Genomic DNA, 21,569 nt, shown 5'->3' on the forward strand with positions numbered 1-21,569 from the left:
ATGGTAGCACATAAGATGTTTTGAATGCCAAGTATGGCAGCTTGGAGAAATAGTTAATTTGAGTCCCTTTCAACTGTAAGGGAAAGAAAAAAGCCAAATATTTCCCAAATGAAAATGGTCCACATAGGGGTAAGGAAAATAATTTTTGTTCCAGACATGTCTAGGAGAAATGCAAAGAACAAGTAAGTACAGAAAATCATTTTTCAGTGTTTCAGGCTTGGTTTGAAAGCCTTGAAAATTGAATTTAGCTTGAGACTACTCACTAAAATTTCTCTTTTGCTCTCAATACACAGCTACAGAGCAATGTGATATCGATAGCTATTTTTTTGTATAGAGCTGCTCTGTCCTTGCATAAATGACCATAGAAAATTCAAAAGGTACCTTGCACTTGCAGTCAAACAACAAGATTTGATCCTAATTGAGTAGTGGGTGGAACTTTTGTTTTTAATGAAAAAGGACTCTGGCTGCCACTGTTTCGACTCTGAAACATTCATTTGATGTGCTTTGAGATCTGGAATTAATATATTATTAGTTAAGCAGTAAAACTACAGAGTGCCATTGCCATTTTGTAATTTATTTTAAAGGTTTCTCTAAATTATATTCTTTACACTTCTATGCATAACATTTTCTTGTTGTATATAGGTTAACAGCTTTAACTAACTTTACCCACTAGAGAAAGAAAAAACAAGTGATTCAGTAGGGAGACTTTTTTTCCTAGCCATAAAATCTTTCAAAAGACATCACCCAATTACCCTTCTTCTTTAGAGTTAATTGCATTTATTAATATAATTTCTTGAGAAATAATCTTTGCTTTATTGTGTCACAAGATTCACCTCATAAATCAAAATTCAGAGTCTCATCAAGGAAAAAGAAATTTAGGTCCAGAGAAGGGCAACAAATCTCGTGAAGGGTCTAGAAAGTGACTCCTGTAAGGAGCATCTGAGTGAGCTGTGGGTGTTTAACCTGGAGAAAAAGAGGCTCAGAGGAGATCCTACTGCTCTCTACAACTGCCTGAAAGGAGGCTGTGGCCAGGTGGGGATTGGTCTCTTTTCCCAGACAAATAGGAACAGGACACGAGAACATGGCCTCAGGCTGTGTCAGGGGTGGTTCAGGTTCAGGTTGGACATTAGGAAGAATTTATAGCCAGGAAGGTTGTCAGACATGGGAATGGGCTTCCCAGGGAGGTGGTGGAGTCACCATCCCGGGAGATTTTCAAGAAACAACTGTTTATGGCGCTCAGTGGTCTGGTCTAGTTGACAAGGTGGAGATAGGCCAAAGATTGGACCCAATGATCTTGGAGGTCTTTTCCAACCTAAATGATTCAGAGGGATTTTCACCTTGCTGTAATTGTCAAATAAAATCCAGTTTTGCTAAAGCATGCATGACAGGGAACAGTATAACTTGCGTTTGTTTCATTTGTTTCTGATTTTGTGCTGTCTTTGTGCTGAAGGTGTTGTATATGACAGTCTGATGCTGAAGCACCAGTGCATGTGTGGGAATTATGCCAATCACCCTGAACACGCTGGAAGAATCCAAAGCATCTGGTCAAGGCTGCAAGAAACTGGGTTGCTAAACAAGTGTGAGGTAATTAAAAATTAAGACCAGATACCTGACTTGCTAAAGTAAATAGCAAAATTATTAGCTCCTAAACCTGTCTTACTTCTGTAATAAGAGAGCAATTTGTTTTAGGAATTATTTGGTCTTAACTGATAATATAAAAATAATGCATTACAGGAAAACACACTTCACAATCAGAAAATAAAGAATTTACACAGCGTTATGCATTCACAGGCATCAGAATATAAAACCCTGACATGATTATTCCTCACCTTTATAAAGGAATGTAGACAAGCAGTAGTCAAACAGTGAATGCAGTCCTCCCAACAGCATGGTTCTTAACTTTTTCAAGGAACTAAGGATTTTACTTCTGTAGCACAGAACATTTTTAAAATATAGTTTTTATCACTCCGTAAGCATATTGCATCTTGTCTTTTTTCAGACTTTAAAGTCTATTTTCATAGTATGATCCTTTACCTGGTATACAACAGTCCCATGTGAAGCCCCAAGACATTCAAGAACAATCTGATAGGCAATAGCAAATTTGTAATTTTTTTCTGCTGCAATTTCCCTCAAAAAATTGCATATTAAACCATGTTTCAATCAAATATGGTCTGTGAGGATCATATATCATTTGGGTTAGTTAAAAGTAGCTTTTTCTTACCATTCCCTGCTTCCTGTGAGTTGTGAAGCACTGCCAATTTCAGAAGCCTGTGGCAATTGCAGGAGTTTACTGCACTGCAGCACAAGTTAACAAAGTTCAGCAAAAATTTGCTAGTGTTGTGCAGGATCCCAAAATTGCCATGGCTCTCATGTTCTGTTTAATTGCTTTTCTTTATATCCACATACTTTTACAAACCCAAAGGACCTGGTTCAATAGATCCCTTTGAATAACTATTAGTGACTGTCCCCAAAGATTTTCCTCTGGGTAGCTCAGTGTCCTGGTCAGTGAGATATTGCAAGCACTGTAAATGGATTTGTTGTATACACTCATCTGACTAGATGGCAGCACTCTAACAGGCTAATTCTTTTTTTTAACTTAGATAATTTTTTTGGTGTTCAAGAAAACTTTCAGCAAGGCCCTTAAGGCCACCTATCACGAGTGGTTTCACCGGGGAATCACATACTTCAAGATTAAGTTAAGCATGCAGCTGAGTGCTTTACTAAAATAAAACCTGGTTACCTTCTTGATTCAGGACTCCATAGAGACAAAATTGGGAAAATAAGTAAAATGCGGAGTACTGCTTTCTTCACTAACAAACAGCTGTTGCTGAACAGTAAATTTTGTGGCTCTGTAAAAGGTGTAAAATGAAAAAGTGGTATGTGTTAGTTTGAGATGCATGCAGTGTAAGAATTTCCTGGATGATTTAAAGTTTCCTCTTGCAATTCCAAAATTTCAAAACCTGAAACACAGCTTATTAGGTCTTGCATAATCAAGTGAGGGGGGAGAGAGGAAAAAAGTCACTTCATATTGAACTGCTTTCAGCTAATTTTGACCCCAACTGTGTGCTTTGAAAGTAGGCTGAAATTTGAAATGAGCTGTCAAAATGTAAACCCTGATGATAAAATTAAGGAGTCTCAGTGTGAAGCTGGTGCATAGATCTGGTGTTTATGTAGATTGTCTTATGTAGCTAGAATTATATTTGATGATGCAATCTGTCCTTTGTTTCACTAAATTATCTAGCATGTGCCTGACATCAAACCAGTGCTTAAAACTGCTCACTTTCCAAAACAAGAAAGGGTACAGTAATACACTTAGTTGGTGCTCTGTTTGTATAGAAAATCATTCAGCTGAATAGACACTTTGTGTCACTAAAGGAGTTGTTATTGGATTATCCAAGATATAAAAAGCCACCATCAAGCTGCTTTCTGGAATATACCACACCAAGAGTACATAGTGAAAGGATCATGGGCACCTGCACTGTCACTTCTGCTGAATTCTGAATGCCTCCTTATAGACACTACCATTTCTTGATATAATTTCTCAGCATAAATTCCCACAGTTTTTGTCAGGAGTGGGAGATCACTGGTCAGGTTTTGCTGCATGCATTATCTCATACACCAAGTCTAAAGGGCAGTTTAACAACAGCAACTGCAGCAGCCACTTGGGAAATCCTCCGCACTTAATGGTGAGCACTTCTTTCTCTCTAACTAAAACAGTAGTCCCACAGGAGGGCTGCAGTCCCACTCTTTGTCTGATAAGGAGTTTTAGGATCAAAACTAAAATTCAGTCAGAGGTAGCTCAGTTTTTTTTACCTTGCACTGTATGTATCCTTGGGCACAGGTTTGTTTAGGGGGCCCTCCCTCTTTTCAAGATCTAACAAGAAACCCGTATGAAAATTAACAACTTGTATCTCTATGACCCTTGTTATCTATAGCAGGGAGCTTTATGTGGTTCCTAAATCCTTTATGTGGATTTAGTCCTCTCAGACAGCTCAGGTCTTTGGCAATAGAGAGATGACTGGCTGAGTGTTCAGAACTAACTTGGCATAGGATGATGAAAGTCATACAGACTAAGGCTAACACCATGCTTGCTGCACTTCATAGATTAATTCAGGTTGACTAATCTAAGCCTAATGTATTGCCTTTATATACACCTGCACATATTACTCATGCTGACCCCAAATTATTTTAAAAACACAAATTGGCAAAATCATAACATAGTTTGAATGGGGTACACAAGCTGTGCATCTGCTACAAAATAAAATGTGTCTGAGTCTTTTCTCTACCCCTGCAGCCAACTGGCATGGAAAGCCCATGTTCATACTACCAGGAATGCTTCCTGGCTCGTGCCAGTGACCAAACCATGTCTGGGAGTTGTTTGGGAGAGTGCTAGCTGCTGCTCAGCCAAAACAGTATGAAGGACCACTTTAGCAATTTAATAGTACAGATGATTGTGTTACTCTGCCTGGGAATGTTTCCTGGCACTACTTAGTTTACTGCTGCAGACACAGCCAGGAGGACTTGCTTTTCCAGACTGTATTTTGACTTTCTAGCCATAGATACTTGTGCTCTAGAATTATTCAAACAACAGTTTAGAGGACTTTTGCTAAACCAAAAAATTAGTTTTAGCTTTCAGATTATTTTTTAAATCATATCCTACTCCCAAACAGATAGATTAATTCTTCCATTGGATTCCTCAAGACAAGGAAAAAATACATTAGACCATTGCCCATTGCCAGTCACAGAGAACCAGATTTGAGAGACCAGCCTGACTGAGCTCAGTGCAGGAGAGTGGAGTAATTCACACACATCCACATCCACACACACATCCATAGTGAACTTTTTTATAGTCCTGGTATGTATGTATTGGAAAAACAAAATTAATACACAATTTTTTTTTGCATTAGTTTCTAAGTTTCCATGTTTGCTGAAATGCCTGTTTGGTGTTTGTTAAAGGCTGAGTTAACAAATGCAGACAGGGGCAGCTAAAAGATGCAAAGATGGGTATAAAAACCTCCATAATGATTTTTTTAGCAATTTTCCCTTGGTAAACAGCAATGCCTAGCTGCCCTACCTTTGGGACAATAAAAGGACTGAATTGTGTTTTGGTAGGGGTGTCTACTTTCCACTTGTTTTAGGGAGAGGAAGTATTCAAATATCTCCTTTGGGGCTGTAATTTATACACACATGACTGACATTAGGCTAAAATAATCAGCACACTTTCAGAAGACAAAAGAAAATGTAGCGATGGTCCTGCTTTGTGGCCCCACCTTTACTTCCTGTAGGGACTGTAGTCCAGCAACACTTTTCAGCCTAGAATTTGTTCTAAATTTTGGTTGTTTTCTGGATTAGAGAGGCATCTTACACCTCCTGCTGTCCACATCTCATCAACTGAAGGGGAGAGAAGGAAAGAATTTAAAGTTGAGTCTGCCAGATCACATAAACTGAAACATTTGAAAAATTCCACTCTTTGAACCTCAATTTGCCACTAAAGCTAAAATAATGCAGGAAAAGTTAGCCTTTTTTAAAGAGCAACAATATTTAGAGTGTTTAACATGTTCTAAATCACTCTAAATCTTAAGAGTGTTAGGCACTAGATGGCCAAAACATGTGAAGAGAATAAATGCATCTCTATGTGGATGCATGTGTGTCAGAGGCATGCTTGAAATTCCCACATGCTGGATGTTGGAAGCCATGTGAGTATTCTGACTGGCACAGGACGTGTTATCTGTGAGTAGTTTTGAAAACAAGAGAAAAATTCACAACTATGAGAAATCTCGGGAAGGCAGGAAAAGATCTGGAGACCTTGTTTGCAAACTTGATAGCCTAAGGGAATTTCATACAAAAAGCTGTAATACAGACAATGGACACATTACACAAAGAGACCCAAGTGAAAAATATCCTTAATCTTTGTAACAATTCATGTTAGTTTAGCAGAAAGAAACAGCCAGCATCACCTTTGGCCTTTTGAATCTCTGTCTTTGCATGAGTTTATTCTGCTGATAGTCTAACCAAAATCTTCAGGTTAATAGAGGTTGTCTGCGTGAAAATTTAATGGTCTCTTTTAAAAAGACGACCAGACTTTGACCTTAATTTCTGTGAAAGGTGAAAACATTTTCCTGTTGCGAGGACAATGGATTTCTAGTTCTAGACTGATTTTTCAAAGCATTCAGGTGTAAGTGTTTTGCTCTCCTGAGATATATAAATGTTTCTGTTGATGAGGGAACCACATATGTCAGAGGACAAAGCCAACACACAAATTGCCATACACATTAGAAAAGGATAACCTTGCCTTCTACTAAGGATGTAGTAGATGGGTGGATGTATTGTTCAAATTCTCTGTAATGAAACAAATACTGTTCATCTGTTTTCCCATGCTATTGCTCCTTTTTTATTGGCTTTATGCCAATTTCTGGCTACATTTTATAATTTTGATACTACCATGAAAATTAAGAAAATTCAGAAAACCACTTCCAAATAAAAAAGAAATACATGGCTAAAAGTGTAGGTGTGAAGTTATACAAATGCATATGTTCTGTTTTCTGATAACTCATGCTAGTGAGAGCCAAAAGTGATCACTTTGCATAACTGAAGTTACATGAGAGACTCTGGCAACAGACTTAGCACAAAAACTTGTGTAAATTTGCTAAATCCTGACATCATTGTGTGAGAACTATTCTTAGAAATTATTACAGGTGATTTTTAATGCACTTTTTTTCCTCTGTGCAGAGCCTTAGGTTGAGGTTGATATGCAGAGATACTGCAAAGATGGGGTGAAAGGAACACAAAATGAGAAGATGGGAATGCAGAAACAGCACAGACACATGCATTTTTTACCCTTTCCTCCTGCCATCTACAGTGTAAATGTCCTTGCTGATGCTAGAGCTGGAGTAGCCATGGAAAAAGAGCAGCTCTGGGCTCTGCCAGCCCAGCTGATAGCTGCCCTCCAAGGACCTCTCTGGGGGGAGCTGCTTGGAATGGGGTGTCCTTCTCAGTGCTACTTGATTTCTGCACCAAACTGGCTTCTGCATAACCTGTTTCTACCCTAGAGAATTTGACTGGTGATACTGGGTAGAAGGTAGGTTGTTGGCAAAACATTTCGGGAGACCACTTCCAGACCAGATATAGCAGAGCACCCATTATAAAAATAATTGGCTGTGTGGTTTGTTATAGTTAAAGGGATATGGCAGTCCATTAAACAACACTTAAAAAAACCCCAGACAATTAACTGTCTTAAACATGTCTGAGAGTTTTTGTGTACCTTGTAGAAAATATGTGACCAGAGAGTAAGTATTTTGCTCAAGGTTCTTTGGCATGACCTTCATAAAATTCCTCTTTACTTTTCTTATACATTTTTTTATCTGTCTTAAAAGCCAGATTCCTTCCCAGATTTGCCATGGAGAATTGGGTACATACATTTTAAAGCAGCTTGTTAGAAACATGGACCTTAATGAGAATGGATGAAGGAATAAATGTTACCAGTCACCTCACTTGTGAAGAAAAATATTTTATCTGACCCAGAAGAACCATTACAGAGTTTACTGACTCCATGAAGTAACATAATGTGCTGATTTTGATTGTGCAACTGCGTGTTAAAAGGATGTGAGTGCACTGCTACAAATTCTCATGTGAGACTGGGAGAGGCTTGAAGAAATTACAGATGAAAAAGGGTTTATTAAGTCATTTAGTTCTTGGATCATTCCCTAAAATGTTCTTTCCACTGCTGTGTCTAGTCAAGTTTTAAACACTGAGAGAAATAGGGCTTCCACCATTTCCCTGAGGGGGAGCTTGTTCCACAGTCATCTAGCTCTAACTCAAAGGATATTTTTCCTGATTAGTCAGAAAAAATTCCCACTGCTTAACTCAAGATAAATTGTGCATGGTTCTTCTGACCCCCCATCCCCCAGGCATGTCCTCTTTTCTGTAGTGCACATTCTCTTTAATATTCATAATATTGCTTTCCTCTCCTAGTGTAGAGGTTGGTGCTTTCCAATGTGTATGACAAGGTGTTGGATACAATAAGAATTTAACCTCCAAGAAAACTAGAACTAAATGCATTTCTGCAACAGGCAAATCAGTCTAGTTGAAAATAGAGTAATCTATTTAGATAAGTGCTCCACCTGTATATTTTTACACCTTGAGAGTCAGACAGACCCAGTCTAAGCTCTGAGAGAGTTTGCCTTCAGTGTTCATAAGGACCAGGTCTGCAAACAGGGTCCAAGACCTTAAAATCAAGATGTATTCTCTTTACTTTATCCAATATCAACAGGAAAGATGATCTTGGGTCCAGAACTTTGTTGACAGTGCTGTTTATTATGCCCAATCCTGAACGAAATCTGATTCATGTTGCTGTATTTTCAAAGGCTGTGCAGCACTAGCACAAGAAGATAAATAAATATTTTTATGATATGCTGTAGCTCCAAATGTACACAAGGAATAGATATGCCAAATAAGAAAATGTTAGTTTTATCTTTCCTTTCCTATCTTTCTTCCTTCCTAAACTGATTTGTAGAAAGATGTCTCAGATTTTTACATCTTGTTTTGGGGCAAGTACAGGCTGGAGACCCAGTCAAAGAGACAAACTTCACTTACAAAAATGTAAGAAAGCGAGTGAGTCATCATGTGTAACAGCAAAAATATTAATCACATGTGATCACAAATGTGGGTATATTGATATTGATCACACATTAAAAATTTAGAAACATACACAAATATGTTACTAAAGCATTTAAAGTTTAATTTTCTTTTTCTCCTTGTCTCTCCTCACTGTGATCATGTTCCTCCTAGCAGCATAAATCACAAGTACTAGTAATGGTGCAAAACACATTAATCCTCATTCCAAACACATCTGCAGCTTACAGGTGTGAATAATATTTTGCTCTCTAAATCAGGTTTTTTTTCTAGCCAGATTTCTTACTTTAAAAATATTTCATCTTTTGGTTTGTATCTCTTAATATATTATGTAGAAAAGAGTCAGAATATTTTCTTTTCTTTTATGTGAAACCCAGTATTAAGATAACTCTCCTAAGGCCAAAGTGAAGCATTTTGTGATAAAGCACACACGCATTTGTTTTTCATATAGCATTACTTTAATAAACAAATCAGTGTCACATTCCTGCATGACGCAATTTCAACCCATTATTAATCATACTAAATGTTATTTCGGACCTTTACTTTTCTTTTTTCTCCCTAAATATTGTCAGTGGAATATTGTAGGCCTCTGCTGTTTTCTTTCAGCGAATTCGAGGTCGAAAAGCCAGTCTGGAGGAAATACAGCTGGTTCACTCTGAACATCATTCACTGCTGTATGGCACCAGCCCACTGAACAGACAGAAGCTGGACCCCAGGAAACTCCTAGGTCTGTACAGGCCTCTCTATTCTACTGAGAACAGCACATTCCAGCACTGTCATTAGTCATAGCTGGTGTCAGTTTAAAACACTTGGCAAGCAGTGTGACAAAAATTCACTTTTTCCAAATGCATTGCTATGTGCAAGGAGAATGTTACAATGGAAGCCAAATATAGATTAGCAAAATACACCGGCTGGAAAGCAGTGATACGAGTTTCTCCTCATTTGCTTCAAAAATCATCAGTGTTAACCTTTTACTGTAACTTGTTCTCCATTGGGGGTCAGTGGCAAATTTGAACACAGCTGTTTTTCTACCTCCTTGTATTCTTTGATTTGAAATTAGGAATTTAAGATACACTTGCTTGTCAGAATTGTTTGTTTGCTGTTCTCATTTGCTTTATTTCAACTATTTCAGCCACCCTGTCTGCAGATACTATGCCTAAGCTTTGCTAATAAGTGAACTTTATTTTAATCCCTTCTCATTATGCAGGATATGCTATCTTTCTGAACAACACGGGGGAAAATACATTACCATATTAAATGCTCCTATGGTTGTACAGAATAGCGGAAAACTGACAGGTTTTTTCATGTAAAATATCTTCATGTGCAGCCGATGCTCAGTGTATGTCTTTAGTAACACACAAGTAGGGTTAAAATGAGCTCTTCCATTAGTGTAACATGAAATAAGTCTACTTGTCAGAAACACACAAAAAACTAGTGCATGAAAATCCATGAGTGAAATCCTGCCCTTTATGTCCCAGCACACTGGACGCAACACTCTAATTCTCAGATATTTTTATAACACTTCTAAGATGTGAAGCTTTTCCTAAATGTAATAAAATCTAACCCAAACAAAAATAACATTAGCCATCAAAAGAAATTGCTGCCACAATTCTAGTAATACATTGTAGTTATTTTGCTTTGGAAACTTATGCTGTTTCTTCTGTAAGGCAGACTGCTGCTTCAAGAAGTCCTAAGATCATGATGTTATATAAGTTTATACATTTTCTTAGCCAAGGCAACATCAAAACTGAAAAATATTTACAGTATAATAGATTCTCAGGAGCTTGAATTTCTAAGTAGGAAATCCTCTTTAAAAAACACAGCGCTTCCAAGCAAAAGTTCTAAATTCCTGCAATTCCAATTAAATTAAATTTCCGATTAAATTAGAAACATTTTTATTTGATTTCATCAACATTGTTAAATTGTTCCTTTTTGATACACTCAAGCATTTTATTACAATAATTTTGTTGGCTTTAATTACTTTTAATTTCTCTTTTACATTATTTAATATAGTATACATTGATACAAAATATTATTCCAATTTTGGATCTCGGTGGTTGAGCAGCCTCTGGGATGCAGCGTGCAGTTGCAGGTACAAGGTTAAGAAGGAATGGACCTGACTTATATGTCTGCTGATCTACTCAGAATGCAGAAAGCTTTGTTTATCCAATCTCAGAAAATAATTTCTTGGCCCACAGTTTCTTACTGGACATGTTTTGCCTTTTTTATTGGACCCTTAGTCCAAAACATTTACTCTCTAAGTTTATATCAAGATCACACTCTTAGAACATATTCTGAGTGTATCCTTGGCTCACTGCCCTTTTCTCTCTCCGTTTCTAGGATATTTTCTTGTTGCATCTCACATGGCCTTTTACCAAGACAAAAGTCAATAAAACACCCTCCCACATGCTTTTGCATGTGCCTGTTTTTCTGGCTGGAAGCTCTAATCATTTGGGCTTCCAGACTCTTGGGCAAAGGAACCTAATTGTCTCTTTCTTACATTTTTTCCAAAATCCAGTCCTGATTTTGGTGTCCCCATTTCAGTTGAGGTTGAACCTAACCAATCCTGACATTAAAATTAACATCTTTGTATATTACAGAAATTCAATATACATGTAGGGAAAAATATCTAAAGAAAATGTTTCTTATGAAGATATCATAAATAACAACATTGTCTCAGAAAATATTTCTATTTCAATGAAAGTGTATAATTTTTTCTACAGAAATAGTTCCATTAAATGATGGCTTTGCACCCTAATGAAAAGTAGGACCTAACCTCCCTTTCTTTACTCCTCTACCCATCCAAAAAGACAGAAGCACCATTTGCTCACTACTTATGCTCCAGAAAACGTTTGTGCTTCCTGTTCCTCATTGGAGGAGTGCATCTGCCTTCTCTGAAGCTCTTTCTCTTTTTCTTTTGAAAGTGAGCTTTTACTCATCATTTTTCCTCAGTTTATCAGACTCTAAGCCCTCAGTCATCAATCGCCCAATCAGCTTCCTTGACTTCTGTAGGGGCCTGACCTCAGTCAGTGATGGGTGCTCCAGCACCTAATTTGACAAACTAGCTTCTATGCCTTTGTGCATTGATATTTTAGAATACAAATCTTGGAACATTTCTAGTTCTATCAGTACAAAATTGTACTGAATTTAAAGTGCTGGTGACTACAAACTTTGCCCTAACACAAAGTCAAAAAAATTTGACTATTTAGACTTTGTCTTCTACCTTGCTTAAATATCTCAGTATCTTCGGGACCTCAACTTCAAATATCATGGGAAATTCTCACTCCAATTCATTTTTAGAGTAGCTTTTTGCTATTGATTTTCATTTCTGGCAGGCTGTTGCGAGCTTTCCTTTTTTGTGAGACTAGCTAAGCAATGGTCTTACTTTCTCTTAGTCCAACATTTCTCCACTGTTCTTTTCATTAAATCTCAATGTTTTTCTTGTTCTTCAGAGTTTGGCAACTACTATTTTTAAGCAATCATGCAATAAGAAGTGAGCATTCCAGCAAGCTTTTTGATACACTGAAAATGCTTCCATGCTTGTTTTCCCCAGTGTTAGTACTATCTTCTGATTGATTTCAGTGTCCTTCCTCACCATCTGCTTTTCTGTTTTTACTTTATGTTTATTGTTTTTAATAGTGTTTACCATGCACAATGTGCCTGGCTGCAGGGAGATAAATGAGAATTCATCTGTTGTCTCTTATGTCCCAACTCTGCCATGGAATTTCAGAAAAAATGTCTAGTCACTCAATAATCTAAAAATTCCTTCTTTTATCTCAAATTACATCCTATGTTTCCATTAATGTCTTCTGTCACTTTAACAGCACTAATTTTTTTAGTTATCTGCTTGTGACTTTTTCATCTTCCCCATAGTAAAAAGTGAAAAATTGGTCCCTGGATCTGCTTAGCAAGATCTGGAAACTCCAACTTGCACCTCTGACAATCTCCTGCAGCCAACATTTCCTTGCATGTCTGGGGCCATTAGGACGCACAGTATGAGAATACTCTGCATAGCTGCTGCACCTGCATTTCCCCTGGTAGCTCCACAGGAGGTTTTGTTTGGCTTCTCTCGCACACTGTGCAAACTGATCAAAGGCCTCTAGTCGAATAAAAATGCATCTTGGATTTTACTCAAAGTGTAAAGCACTTTCCTCATCCCAGACCTTGCAGTCTGGTCTCTCATACTTCAAAGATGATGGCTTATAGTTGTCTTTATGCATTTCATTGGCACCTGCTAAACATGAGTAACTGCAGCATTCGCCCCTTCCATATCAATGGGTGACTCCTCTAGGAAACTCCAGTGATTCACTATCTAATGTTTCCTCCAGATGGCAAAGTTACAAAGCCAGTTCTGTGATATGGCAGGGGAAAAGCTTATGTTCTCTTCCACAGCTGCCTTAGGATCAGATTACACACTGGGATAGGAACTGCATCAGATCCTGAGATCCTTACCCAGTTTTCATATTGTCATCAAGACAAACCGTGAGTTTAGTAGTACCAAAAAAAAGAAAAAAATAGTAAAATGTGAGTATAAACATTAAGGTAAACCCTATCATATTAGCTAATGTATAGACTAGATTAGCTAGAAATTAAATTCTAAAGCCTATTAAGTTTTTGTTCCCTTTAGTATAATGTATTTACTGAATAATACTGAAAAATAGTATTTCAAGTTATGTTTTCAAAATATTAATCCAATCATTGATGTAATGTAAATGAACAAAAAGCATTTTTACATAGATGGAAAGACTAAGGCTGCAATTTTCAAAGGAGAAACTCTTTTGAAGCAAAGAAGCTAAGAACTTAGTTACCAGTTTTATGTAAACTTAATGTAGTTCCCTTTGTTGTCAGTGAAAAGAAACAGGTACTTCTCAAGCATATTTCATCCCATCATTCATGTAGGCTGGATGGAGGTGCCTGCCTCAGTCCTGTAGCTGGAAAAGAAACTGAGATGAGTAGCTTAGTCAAGTTGCTTATCAGCTACAGATATCAGGATGATTAGTCACCCTAGTTCAGAGTGATTTTCTGTGGAATTTTGGTCATTCTATTCCTTTGAAATTACCACTTACCAGTCTTAAGATTTTTCACTGTTGCATAACAGCACCTTAAAAGTCCCATGGCTGATTTAATTTCTAAGTATTATGATTATTTTTGTATTATTATCTGGCACTTTCATAGTGATAATAATACTAAAATCTGAATTACTATAAAGAATAAGGAAATACTGTTCCAGTATTTAAATAATTTTGATAAACAATACTTACTGTTTCTTTTTTTCTTTAATATATAGGAAATGTGTCTCAAAAACTCTTTTCCTTGTTGCCTTGTGGGGGACTTGGGGTAAGTAGATTTTTATTTTTTTTTTTCCACAAAAGGGACAGCACACAACATATGGGTTCTCTGGCTAATTCTTTAGCACTATCAGTTCAAAGTCTTCAGAAGCTGATAAAAACTGTAGAGATGAAACATGAGCCATTATTGCACTGTGTCTTCAAAGACATGGAAGACAGCACATTACAAGAGGCATATGGAAGAATTAGGAACAAATTTTGTGTAACTGTGCCAATTTCTAGTTATCCCACTTCGGGTTTTTTATATGAACTCTTTTCTTGAGGAAAGTACCATGGGCACAATTATTATAGCACAATGAGCTGTTTCATGCACTGTTGAAAAGTAAATATGGCTCCACACTTCTCTGAAAGACAAAAAAGTTGCCAACGCTAACATTTAGCATGGAAAGGGCTCACTAGCTGCTAGCCAATAACTTGGGTATTAAAATCATAAATTATGTCAGCATTTTTATACCCTGTTTTGAAACAGATTCATCCTGAAAGACAAGCTCATATTAGGACACAGTAGACAAAAATCTGCAGAAAGAAACATGTTGCAACACTAGGTGAAAGAGTAAAGCTAAATTAGTGAAAACCATGTCGAATTTCTTCTGATACCGGTATCACACTCCTATTAAATTGTAGCAAAGATAATTCCCAGGAGAAATAATTTTTCACATAAATGAGTTTTTTCACCCTAAAGTTTTTCATGCTTTTGGTCCAGCTGGATCCATTATTTACTGATGTCATCAATATCAAAGTGAAATGGGAATATTCTAGATATCAGTGGGCTGGATGGTTGATGTATATTTTACGTCCCTTTTACTGTTCCCAGTGAATTCTCTGAGTATCTTCTCTGAAAAGTCTGAGCTGACATAAAAGCATAATCTCTGGAGGTCAACTTTCACTGCTACCTTATACAGTTTTATTTACCTTTATTCTTCACAAAGGATAGATTCCATACCATACCAGTATGTTTATATGACAGAAGAAATCCTCATTTTGTAACGTTTTAATGCAGTCAAGAAAAAAATGCATTTTAATCTTCAATATTTTGTAATTTTGGTGGATTTCTGAACTATGAATTAAAAATAAAATAATCAGGAAGTCATAATTATTCCAGCTCCTCTACCTTGGGCTTAGCTTGCTGAAGATCATGCCTAAAATTTGGAAGTTGGTGATTAGCAACTTGCCCATCTGGAAACTTGGGCATCATTTCTATATGTGGTTCAGCTAACATTACACATTGACATGTAGATGTGTTTGCACGTGCACCTCTGTAAACTACTGTGTGCATACATGCACACATACATGCACACACTGGTGTGTAAAAAAGGTAATTTTTCACACTGCTGGTGCAGAGAAAATTTAACAAAAAATTAATAAAGTTGAGAAAGGATGTTCAGGCTTCTGAGTTAAAAGGAGATTATGTAAAAGTTCTAGAAAAAATCTATTTGACGGCCCTGGATAGTAAAATAGACTATAGCATTCTTAAAAAAGCAAAGGATAAGACTTTTCTATTAAACAGATTATTGTGACTAGAGGTGACCAGAGATGTGCTTTGAAATCCTTCTACTAATGACAATATGTTTCATTCTAAAGCTAACACAGGTCAGAATTGCTCAGTACAACTTCACTGTTTTAAGCATTTAAATTCATCTACACTTTTTTTTCCCAGTCTGTTTCATTTATTTCTTATTTAAATTCATGGAAATTGGATTAAAGCACATGTTGTAGAAATGGATCTTTTATTTATTTATTTTCTAGTTGGTCTGCCTTTCTATATATGATTACTGTCAGTCTTGCTGTGGGGCTCTTTTAAAGGAATGGGTTATGACCTTTTTCAAGGTAAATAATCAGATTAGGAGTTTTCTTTCAGTGATATTTAGCTGTCGATTGGTTAAACTCAGGGAAAGGGAGCTGCTTCAAACTATGTAGAAAGCAATTCTTAAGCTTACTTTCAGAATTGATGGTGGAAATGAGGAAGAAATATTGCTACTTAGTAGCTTTCAACTTAAATGAAAGGTATAAAGCAGTAATCAATGAAAAGCAGGAAGTGTAGTTCATGCAAAGATTTCAGGGAGGGATGAAAGAATTTTATCTTTTTTATGTATATTTTTTCCTCCTTGCTTGCATAATTAGTCGTTTGCTACAGAATATAACATAGTGTTAAGAAAAAAAATTCCATTCTTGCAGGAGACTTTATGATTGCCTTTTGGATGAGGGTTTTCAGAGCTCTTTGATCCTATTATTTTCTAACCATATGGGGACCTTGCTGTTATTATGCAGCTCAGTCATTAAACAGATTAGTGGTTTGACTACTCATACAGGGGATGGGAAACCTAGGCTCAGTTATGTCCCCTCCCAGGCTGTATTTAATATCAGATATATCATTTCTTAGAGAGTGTTGCTACCACACAAGAGATCATATACTATTTCTGGTTGGGGACCCCCACACCATGCACTAAAGTGATGCCATTGTTGGAAAGAGCACTGGACAAGTAAGACTTTATCCATAAGTAGGATAAAGCCCATCTACCTAAGGCTATGATCTTCCTATTACATGCAATTACAAATACTTCCAAGTCCTAGTTCTGAGGCCCTGTTCCACAAACAGATTATAAATTTGACATGAAATAATCACTGAACAAAATGAAAACTGCTCTTGGATCAAGGAATGGAAGCTAGGACTTCCTAAACATTGAAGACATGATCACTTGATGGACTTATTTGTTCACAAACAAAAGTCCAAGTAACTTCTGTAACCCTGAATTCTACTCTATTACTGATTTTCTTATCTCAGTTCTAAAACTGCAGCCAACATCAGGGATCCTCTCCTGTGGACATTACTTACAGTTACAGTAAAAGAAAGAACTTTGAAAAGCAAACAAGAGGCAGCCTGTGTCCATAACTAGTATTTTCTGATCCTTTACCATCACTCCACTAAATCTTTTGTAGCAATGAAAAGAAGTATGCAAAACTACAGTTTACTCATTTTGCACACACTTTTCATCCCTATGAATTTTCTTTTAAGTAGTGCTAGGGACTGATTTTGTCAGAGTCATTGGCTTATGCTCTCAGGAGAAATCAAATAAATTCTTTAGTTTGATAAGGAATTATATAAGTAGTAATTAGCACTCTTACCTAAGAGCAGAAATCTGTTTCATCTGTACAGATAAATTGAACATATCTCACAAAGCGACAAAAAAGTTTGTCTAAGCTAGCATCCTAAATTTGCCCATAACAGGTTTTCTTTCACTGATGGTTAATATTTTATCAGAGGACTATCCAGGGTCAGGAGTATAAAATCCACTGAAGTATGGAATCTCCCTCCTGCAATAATGCTTTTTATGTTTTTTTTTTTCTTTCAAGCTTAACCTTGTTCCAGAACCAACTGTTGTTAAAGAATTCTAATACCGGGGGGATGAAATTCTTTGTGTTAGAGAGAGACTAGCAGCTCTATGGCCAGCAGTTTTAATAAAAAGAGATGGTTTCTTACAGCTGGTCAGAGGTTTGGAATGTGAAAAGTTTTCCAGGAGAGGTGGGTAGATTGCAGGTGAAGTGGCCAAATGGGGAGAATAATCACAAATTACATTTTGGTTCTGTGGATTATCAGACTGTTCCACAATTTTTCATCTGTAAACAGCCACTAGAGCTATAACTGATCATTTGACCAACGTATCCATCTATTGCAATTCCTCTCCTTTTGTGCTGTGAAAATGACAATAAGAGAAGCAGAAATCTACTTTTAATGGGACTAAGTTTCATCTCCTTGTCTCAGCCTGTCACTAAAAATAGTGATTGTTTTCTTGCCTGTTTGACCTGCTGCTGTGTGAAGAAATCTTGAAGTCATTTCTCAGCCATATTTTTTTGTCTAGTTGATAGGCAAAAAACCCCACAAAAGCAAAGAAGAGCAGGCTTTTATGATAATGTCATCATCGGCTCCCAGCTTCAAACACTTCTGCGGCTTTTGAATTGTCATTTATAACTTGGAACTGAACCGACCCATAATTCCCTTGATGCATTTAGAGAAATTGATAACAGACTGCTTCTTTTATGGCTCAGAGGAGGCAACTCCCATCACATCACTATTGGCAGTCAATATTACTTTCTGACATGGTTGTAAAAGTATAAAGGGGCTTATGGCATTTGTTTAGATGAGGAATGGGCTCTCAAGCTGTGCTGGGGTTTATGGGTCCAGATTACTGAGAAGCAAAGGGAATATGATGTTTGCAAACAGGATATGATTTTATTTAAGTTTGGGTTTCATACGTTGTTCCCTGGGGATTGTCCTGCAGACAGAAGAGAATTTCACTTTTATCATATGAAATTGGGCAGCTTTCCAATCCCCCCTGCTCTCCCCCCATCCTCCCCACCAAAGACACTGCTCCAAACCTGTAACGCGTAGTCAGAACTTTAAATTGCAAGAGGAGGAGCTGGGGGAGAACGCTGCCCTGCAAAAAATCAGACTTCACAAAAATTAATGTTTAGTGAGCTGAACAGAGTGGTTCTTGGGCTAAATATCAAGCCATCTGAACGGCTAAGTATGGCTTGTACATAATATGGAATGTCCATTGCATTTCCTCTAATTTTGCTGTTACAGCAGCAAAGAAAAACGGTATCTTCTGCTGGGATAAGCTGGTCTTGTTTTGAAAACCAAAGTGTAACTTGGACTTTTCATATCAGAAAATAATTTGACCTGTAATTACCAAGGGAAGAAGTTTATAGTTATAAAATCTCTCAACATATTTATAAAACTTACAAAGCATTCATATTTTCTGAATGTTAAATTCCTTCCTGCTATTCCTTGCTGTGACAGCTGACAGTGCTACTTTTTGTCCTGACCACACAGGAAGAAAAGCAATAAGAAAGGCAAGATTTTACTAGCACACAAGTTTAGTAAGCCATCCAGGAAACAAATTGGTTTTTGCTGCTTCTCACTCTTCCCTTGATCTTCTCAGTCTGTGCCCAGGAAAACTTTCAGCCTTTACATATTATGAATCTTCATTCTTCTCATTTCTATCAGAGCCAATGGCACCAAACTGGTTCCATTACCATGGTACAACTGTCTAAAATCAAGAAAATGTTGGCAGTGGCATTGCCTTCTTGTAGCAAGTTTAGATTCCAGGCTGCTTAGGTATCTGTCCTTATACCTGCACACAAATGTGTCAATAAAGAAATTAGACTGCCTATAGTTTAGGCACTCAAATGAACCATCACCTTCACAGAGATATTAGAATTAACTTGTGCTTTTTCCCTATATTCCAGGCTGTACCACAATAGGCATAGTCCTCTGAACCAAAGTGTGTCTGTTTCCTAGTTTTGGGAAAGCAATCTGAAATTCCTAGAAGCTCATCTACTCAACATTAAGTCATCCATTGTGATATCCCTAATATACCATGCTGCCAATATATTCACCAAATACTTTAAATTTATTTCCTGACTCATTAACCTACTGACATCTGCCAGTTACAACATTTTGGAGCACACCGCAGACAGCTTCCAGGAATGAAGGACTTGTTTACCTCCTAAAGCTGTCAGCTATACCACCCCTAAAGAAATACCAAGATTTAATAAAAAAACCAGGCACATCATACTTTAATTGACATATTTTGCAGACTATTTAGGACTCACAGTTACATGGTGTTGACTGTGATATTTTCTGCAGAGGTAAAGAAAATGTGTGATCAATAAGGCCACCCTGGTACCACCCCAAGGCAATTTAAGGCCACTGGGGACGTAGCCATGCCAGAGCTGTAAGTTTGTCTAAAGAAAAAATAGTGAGTAGATAGAATTAATTTAATTAGCGTTTAATTAACTTGCAGTCCAGAACAACAGATTTCTGAAGATTCCCTTGTCCGGCTTTATGTACTGGCATTAAAAAGCCACATTCACCAGTACAGCAGGAGTCTACCTGCTATTCTACCTAAGATCGGAAGAATTGACTGGAGGTCCTTGATTTCCTTTATTGACAGAGACCTGAAACAACAAAGTTATAAATTTTATGCGCACTGATTTTAGAAAAAAAAAAACCAAACAAGTGTGATAAGGTGAATCTTGCTCATAGCAGGAAACAGCCATCCTTCCTTTACTGAGGTACAAGGACCATCTCTGGTTCTGGGAAGTGCATCAGTGTCTCCTGGGCAGGGAGAGAATGCCACATTTATCATATCAACACCATGGCCACAAAAAAAATTTCTTCACATTACAGGGCAGATACTTCATTTCATTCTTGTTCTTTCATGGCACTGAGGTGGCCCTGTGCCATCTACCACAGAGCTTGATATTTCAGTGATAGGCTAAACTGTTTAGCTGAGAGACAGAGTTCCTTGGTATTGCTGCAGGCACAATACAGTGTTCTAGAATAGTCCCAGACTGCTTTTACTTGCCGCAGGCAAGGATAAAAAGCTCAGACGTGGTAATCTCATAACACATCAAATACACAATTTGGTCTCTCAAACTATTTTTTTACCCTTTTTAACAAAGGATGGTTTCCCCTTGCTACTCAACCAGATTAAAATTTTAAACAAATATACATTATATGGAACACAGAACATTATTGGGAAGTTAATGAACTACTGTAAAGCCAAATTTTTAAAGGTCTAACCTAATTTTCTGCATTTTCTAAAAACTATAGTGTTGCCAAAGGCAAACATTATGCAAAGAAGCTCCTTATTTGCTAGAATAGAAAACATTGACATAGACATAGCTATAGAAAGATATAGACAAATATGCACAGAAATGTTAAATGAAAACAGTGGAATAGTATCATATCCAATCTACTATTACTATTAGTCACTCTTCCCAGACTTTATCACATACACACATAAGGATTTGACAGTAATTCTGTAATTAAAGAAGAATTCACATTTGCACTTTAAAAACACATCATGTGTTTATTGACAGAATTTAACCCCTGGATGGACAAAAGAGCTCCCTGAAGAGTAAATATTCATGTGCTGTTTATCTGAATGAACACCAGGTTCTAGTGTAGTCCCACAGTGGCCTCTAACATAAAGATCATCTACATCCAGGCAGAAAGCTGAAATGTTATGTTTTAATAAAAATGTGTTCAGAGGCAAAAGATGAAAATTTTCAAAACTGAGGCCTAAATATTGCACAAAAAACTGCAAGATCAAACATAAGAAGGCAGTTGCACAAGCATTTTCACACACTAACCCATTAAATACTAAAACAAATGTCAAGTTGAATTAATAGACTACTTAGAGCTAGGCCTGAAAGTGCAGTAACATTTTTTACAAGCATCTGGTGATATACGCCACATATCTGAGACTTGAATCTGGGCCTAAGTGTTTTATTTATGAGTTTTTTCTAAAAACAAAATCTAATCCACATCTAATCCATGCTATCCTCCCTCCATTGCCCCTAACAATGATCCACACATCACTGTTTCACTATGGTTCTGAGATCCTTTACAGTGTCTAATGTATGCTTTATGACATCTTGAAATTCTGGAAATCTGTCATGAAAGTTAATTTAAGAGAGAAACCAAATAAAACTATTTCTTTTTTAGATATTGTTGTATTCAGGCTTCAGCTTGACTTAGCCTGATTTTTTTCTGCTTCTCATTTTGAATACAAAGCTATTTCT

General features: G+C 37.0%; 1 protein-coding gene across 11 annotated transcripts in view; it reads left to right on the top strand.

Moving 5' to 3' along the window:
* The window catches only part of HDAC9 (histone deacetylase 9), a 456,338-nt gene that overhangs the window by 314,655 nt on the left and 120,114 nt on the right, over positions 1–21,569 (top strand). For all 11 annotated transcript variants that reach the window (XM_036399060.2, XM_036399107.2, XM_036399099.2 and 8 more), the window contains 3 exons: positions 1,451–1,584; positions 9,238–9,358; positions 13,919–13,968. In XM_036399060.2, coding sequence (XP_036254953.1) covers positions 1,451–1,584; positions 9,238–9,358; positions 13,919–13,968 — 305 coding nt within the window. The remainder of the gene's footprint in view (positions 1–1,450; positions 1,585–9,237; positions 9,359–13,918; positions 13,969–21,569) is intronic.

Source organism: Molothrus ater, chromosome 1 (genome assembly GCF_012460135.2).
Source record: "Molothrus ater isolate BHLD 08-10-18 breed brown headed cowbird chromosome 1, BPBGC_Mater_1.1, whole genome shotgun sequence".
NCBI classification, from domain to species: domain Eukaryota; kingdom Metazoa; phylum Chordata; class Aves; order Passeriformes; family Icteridae; genus Molothrus; species Molothrus ater.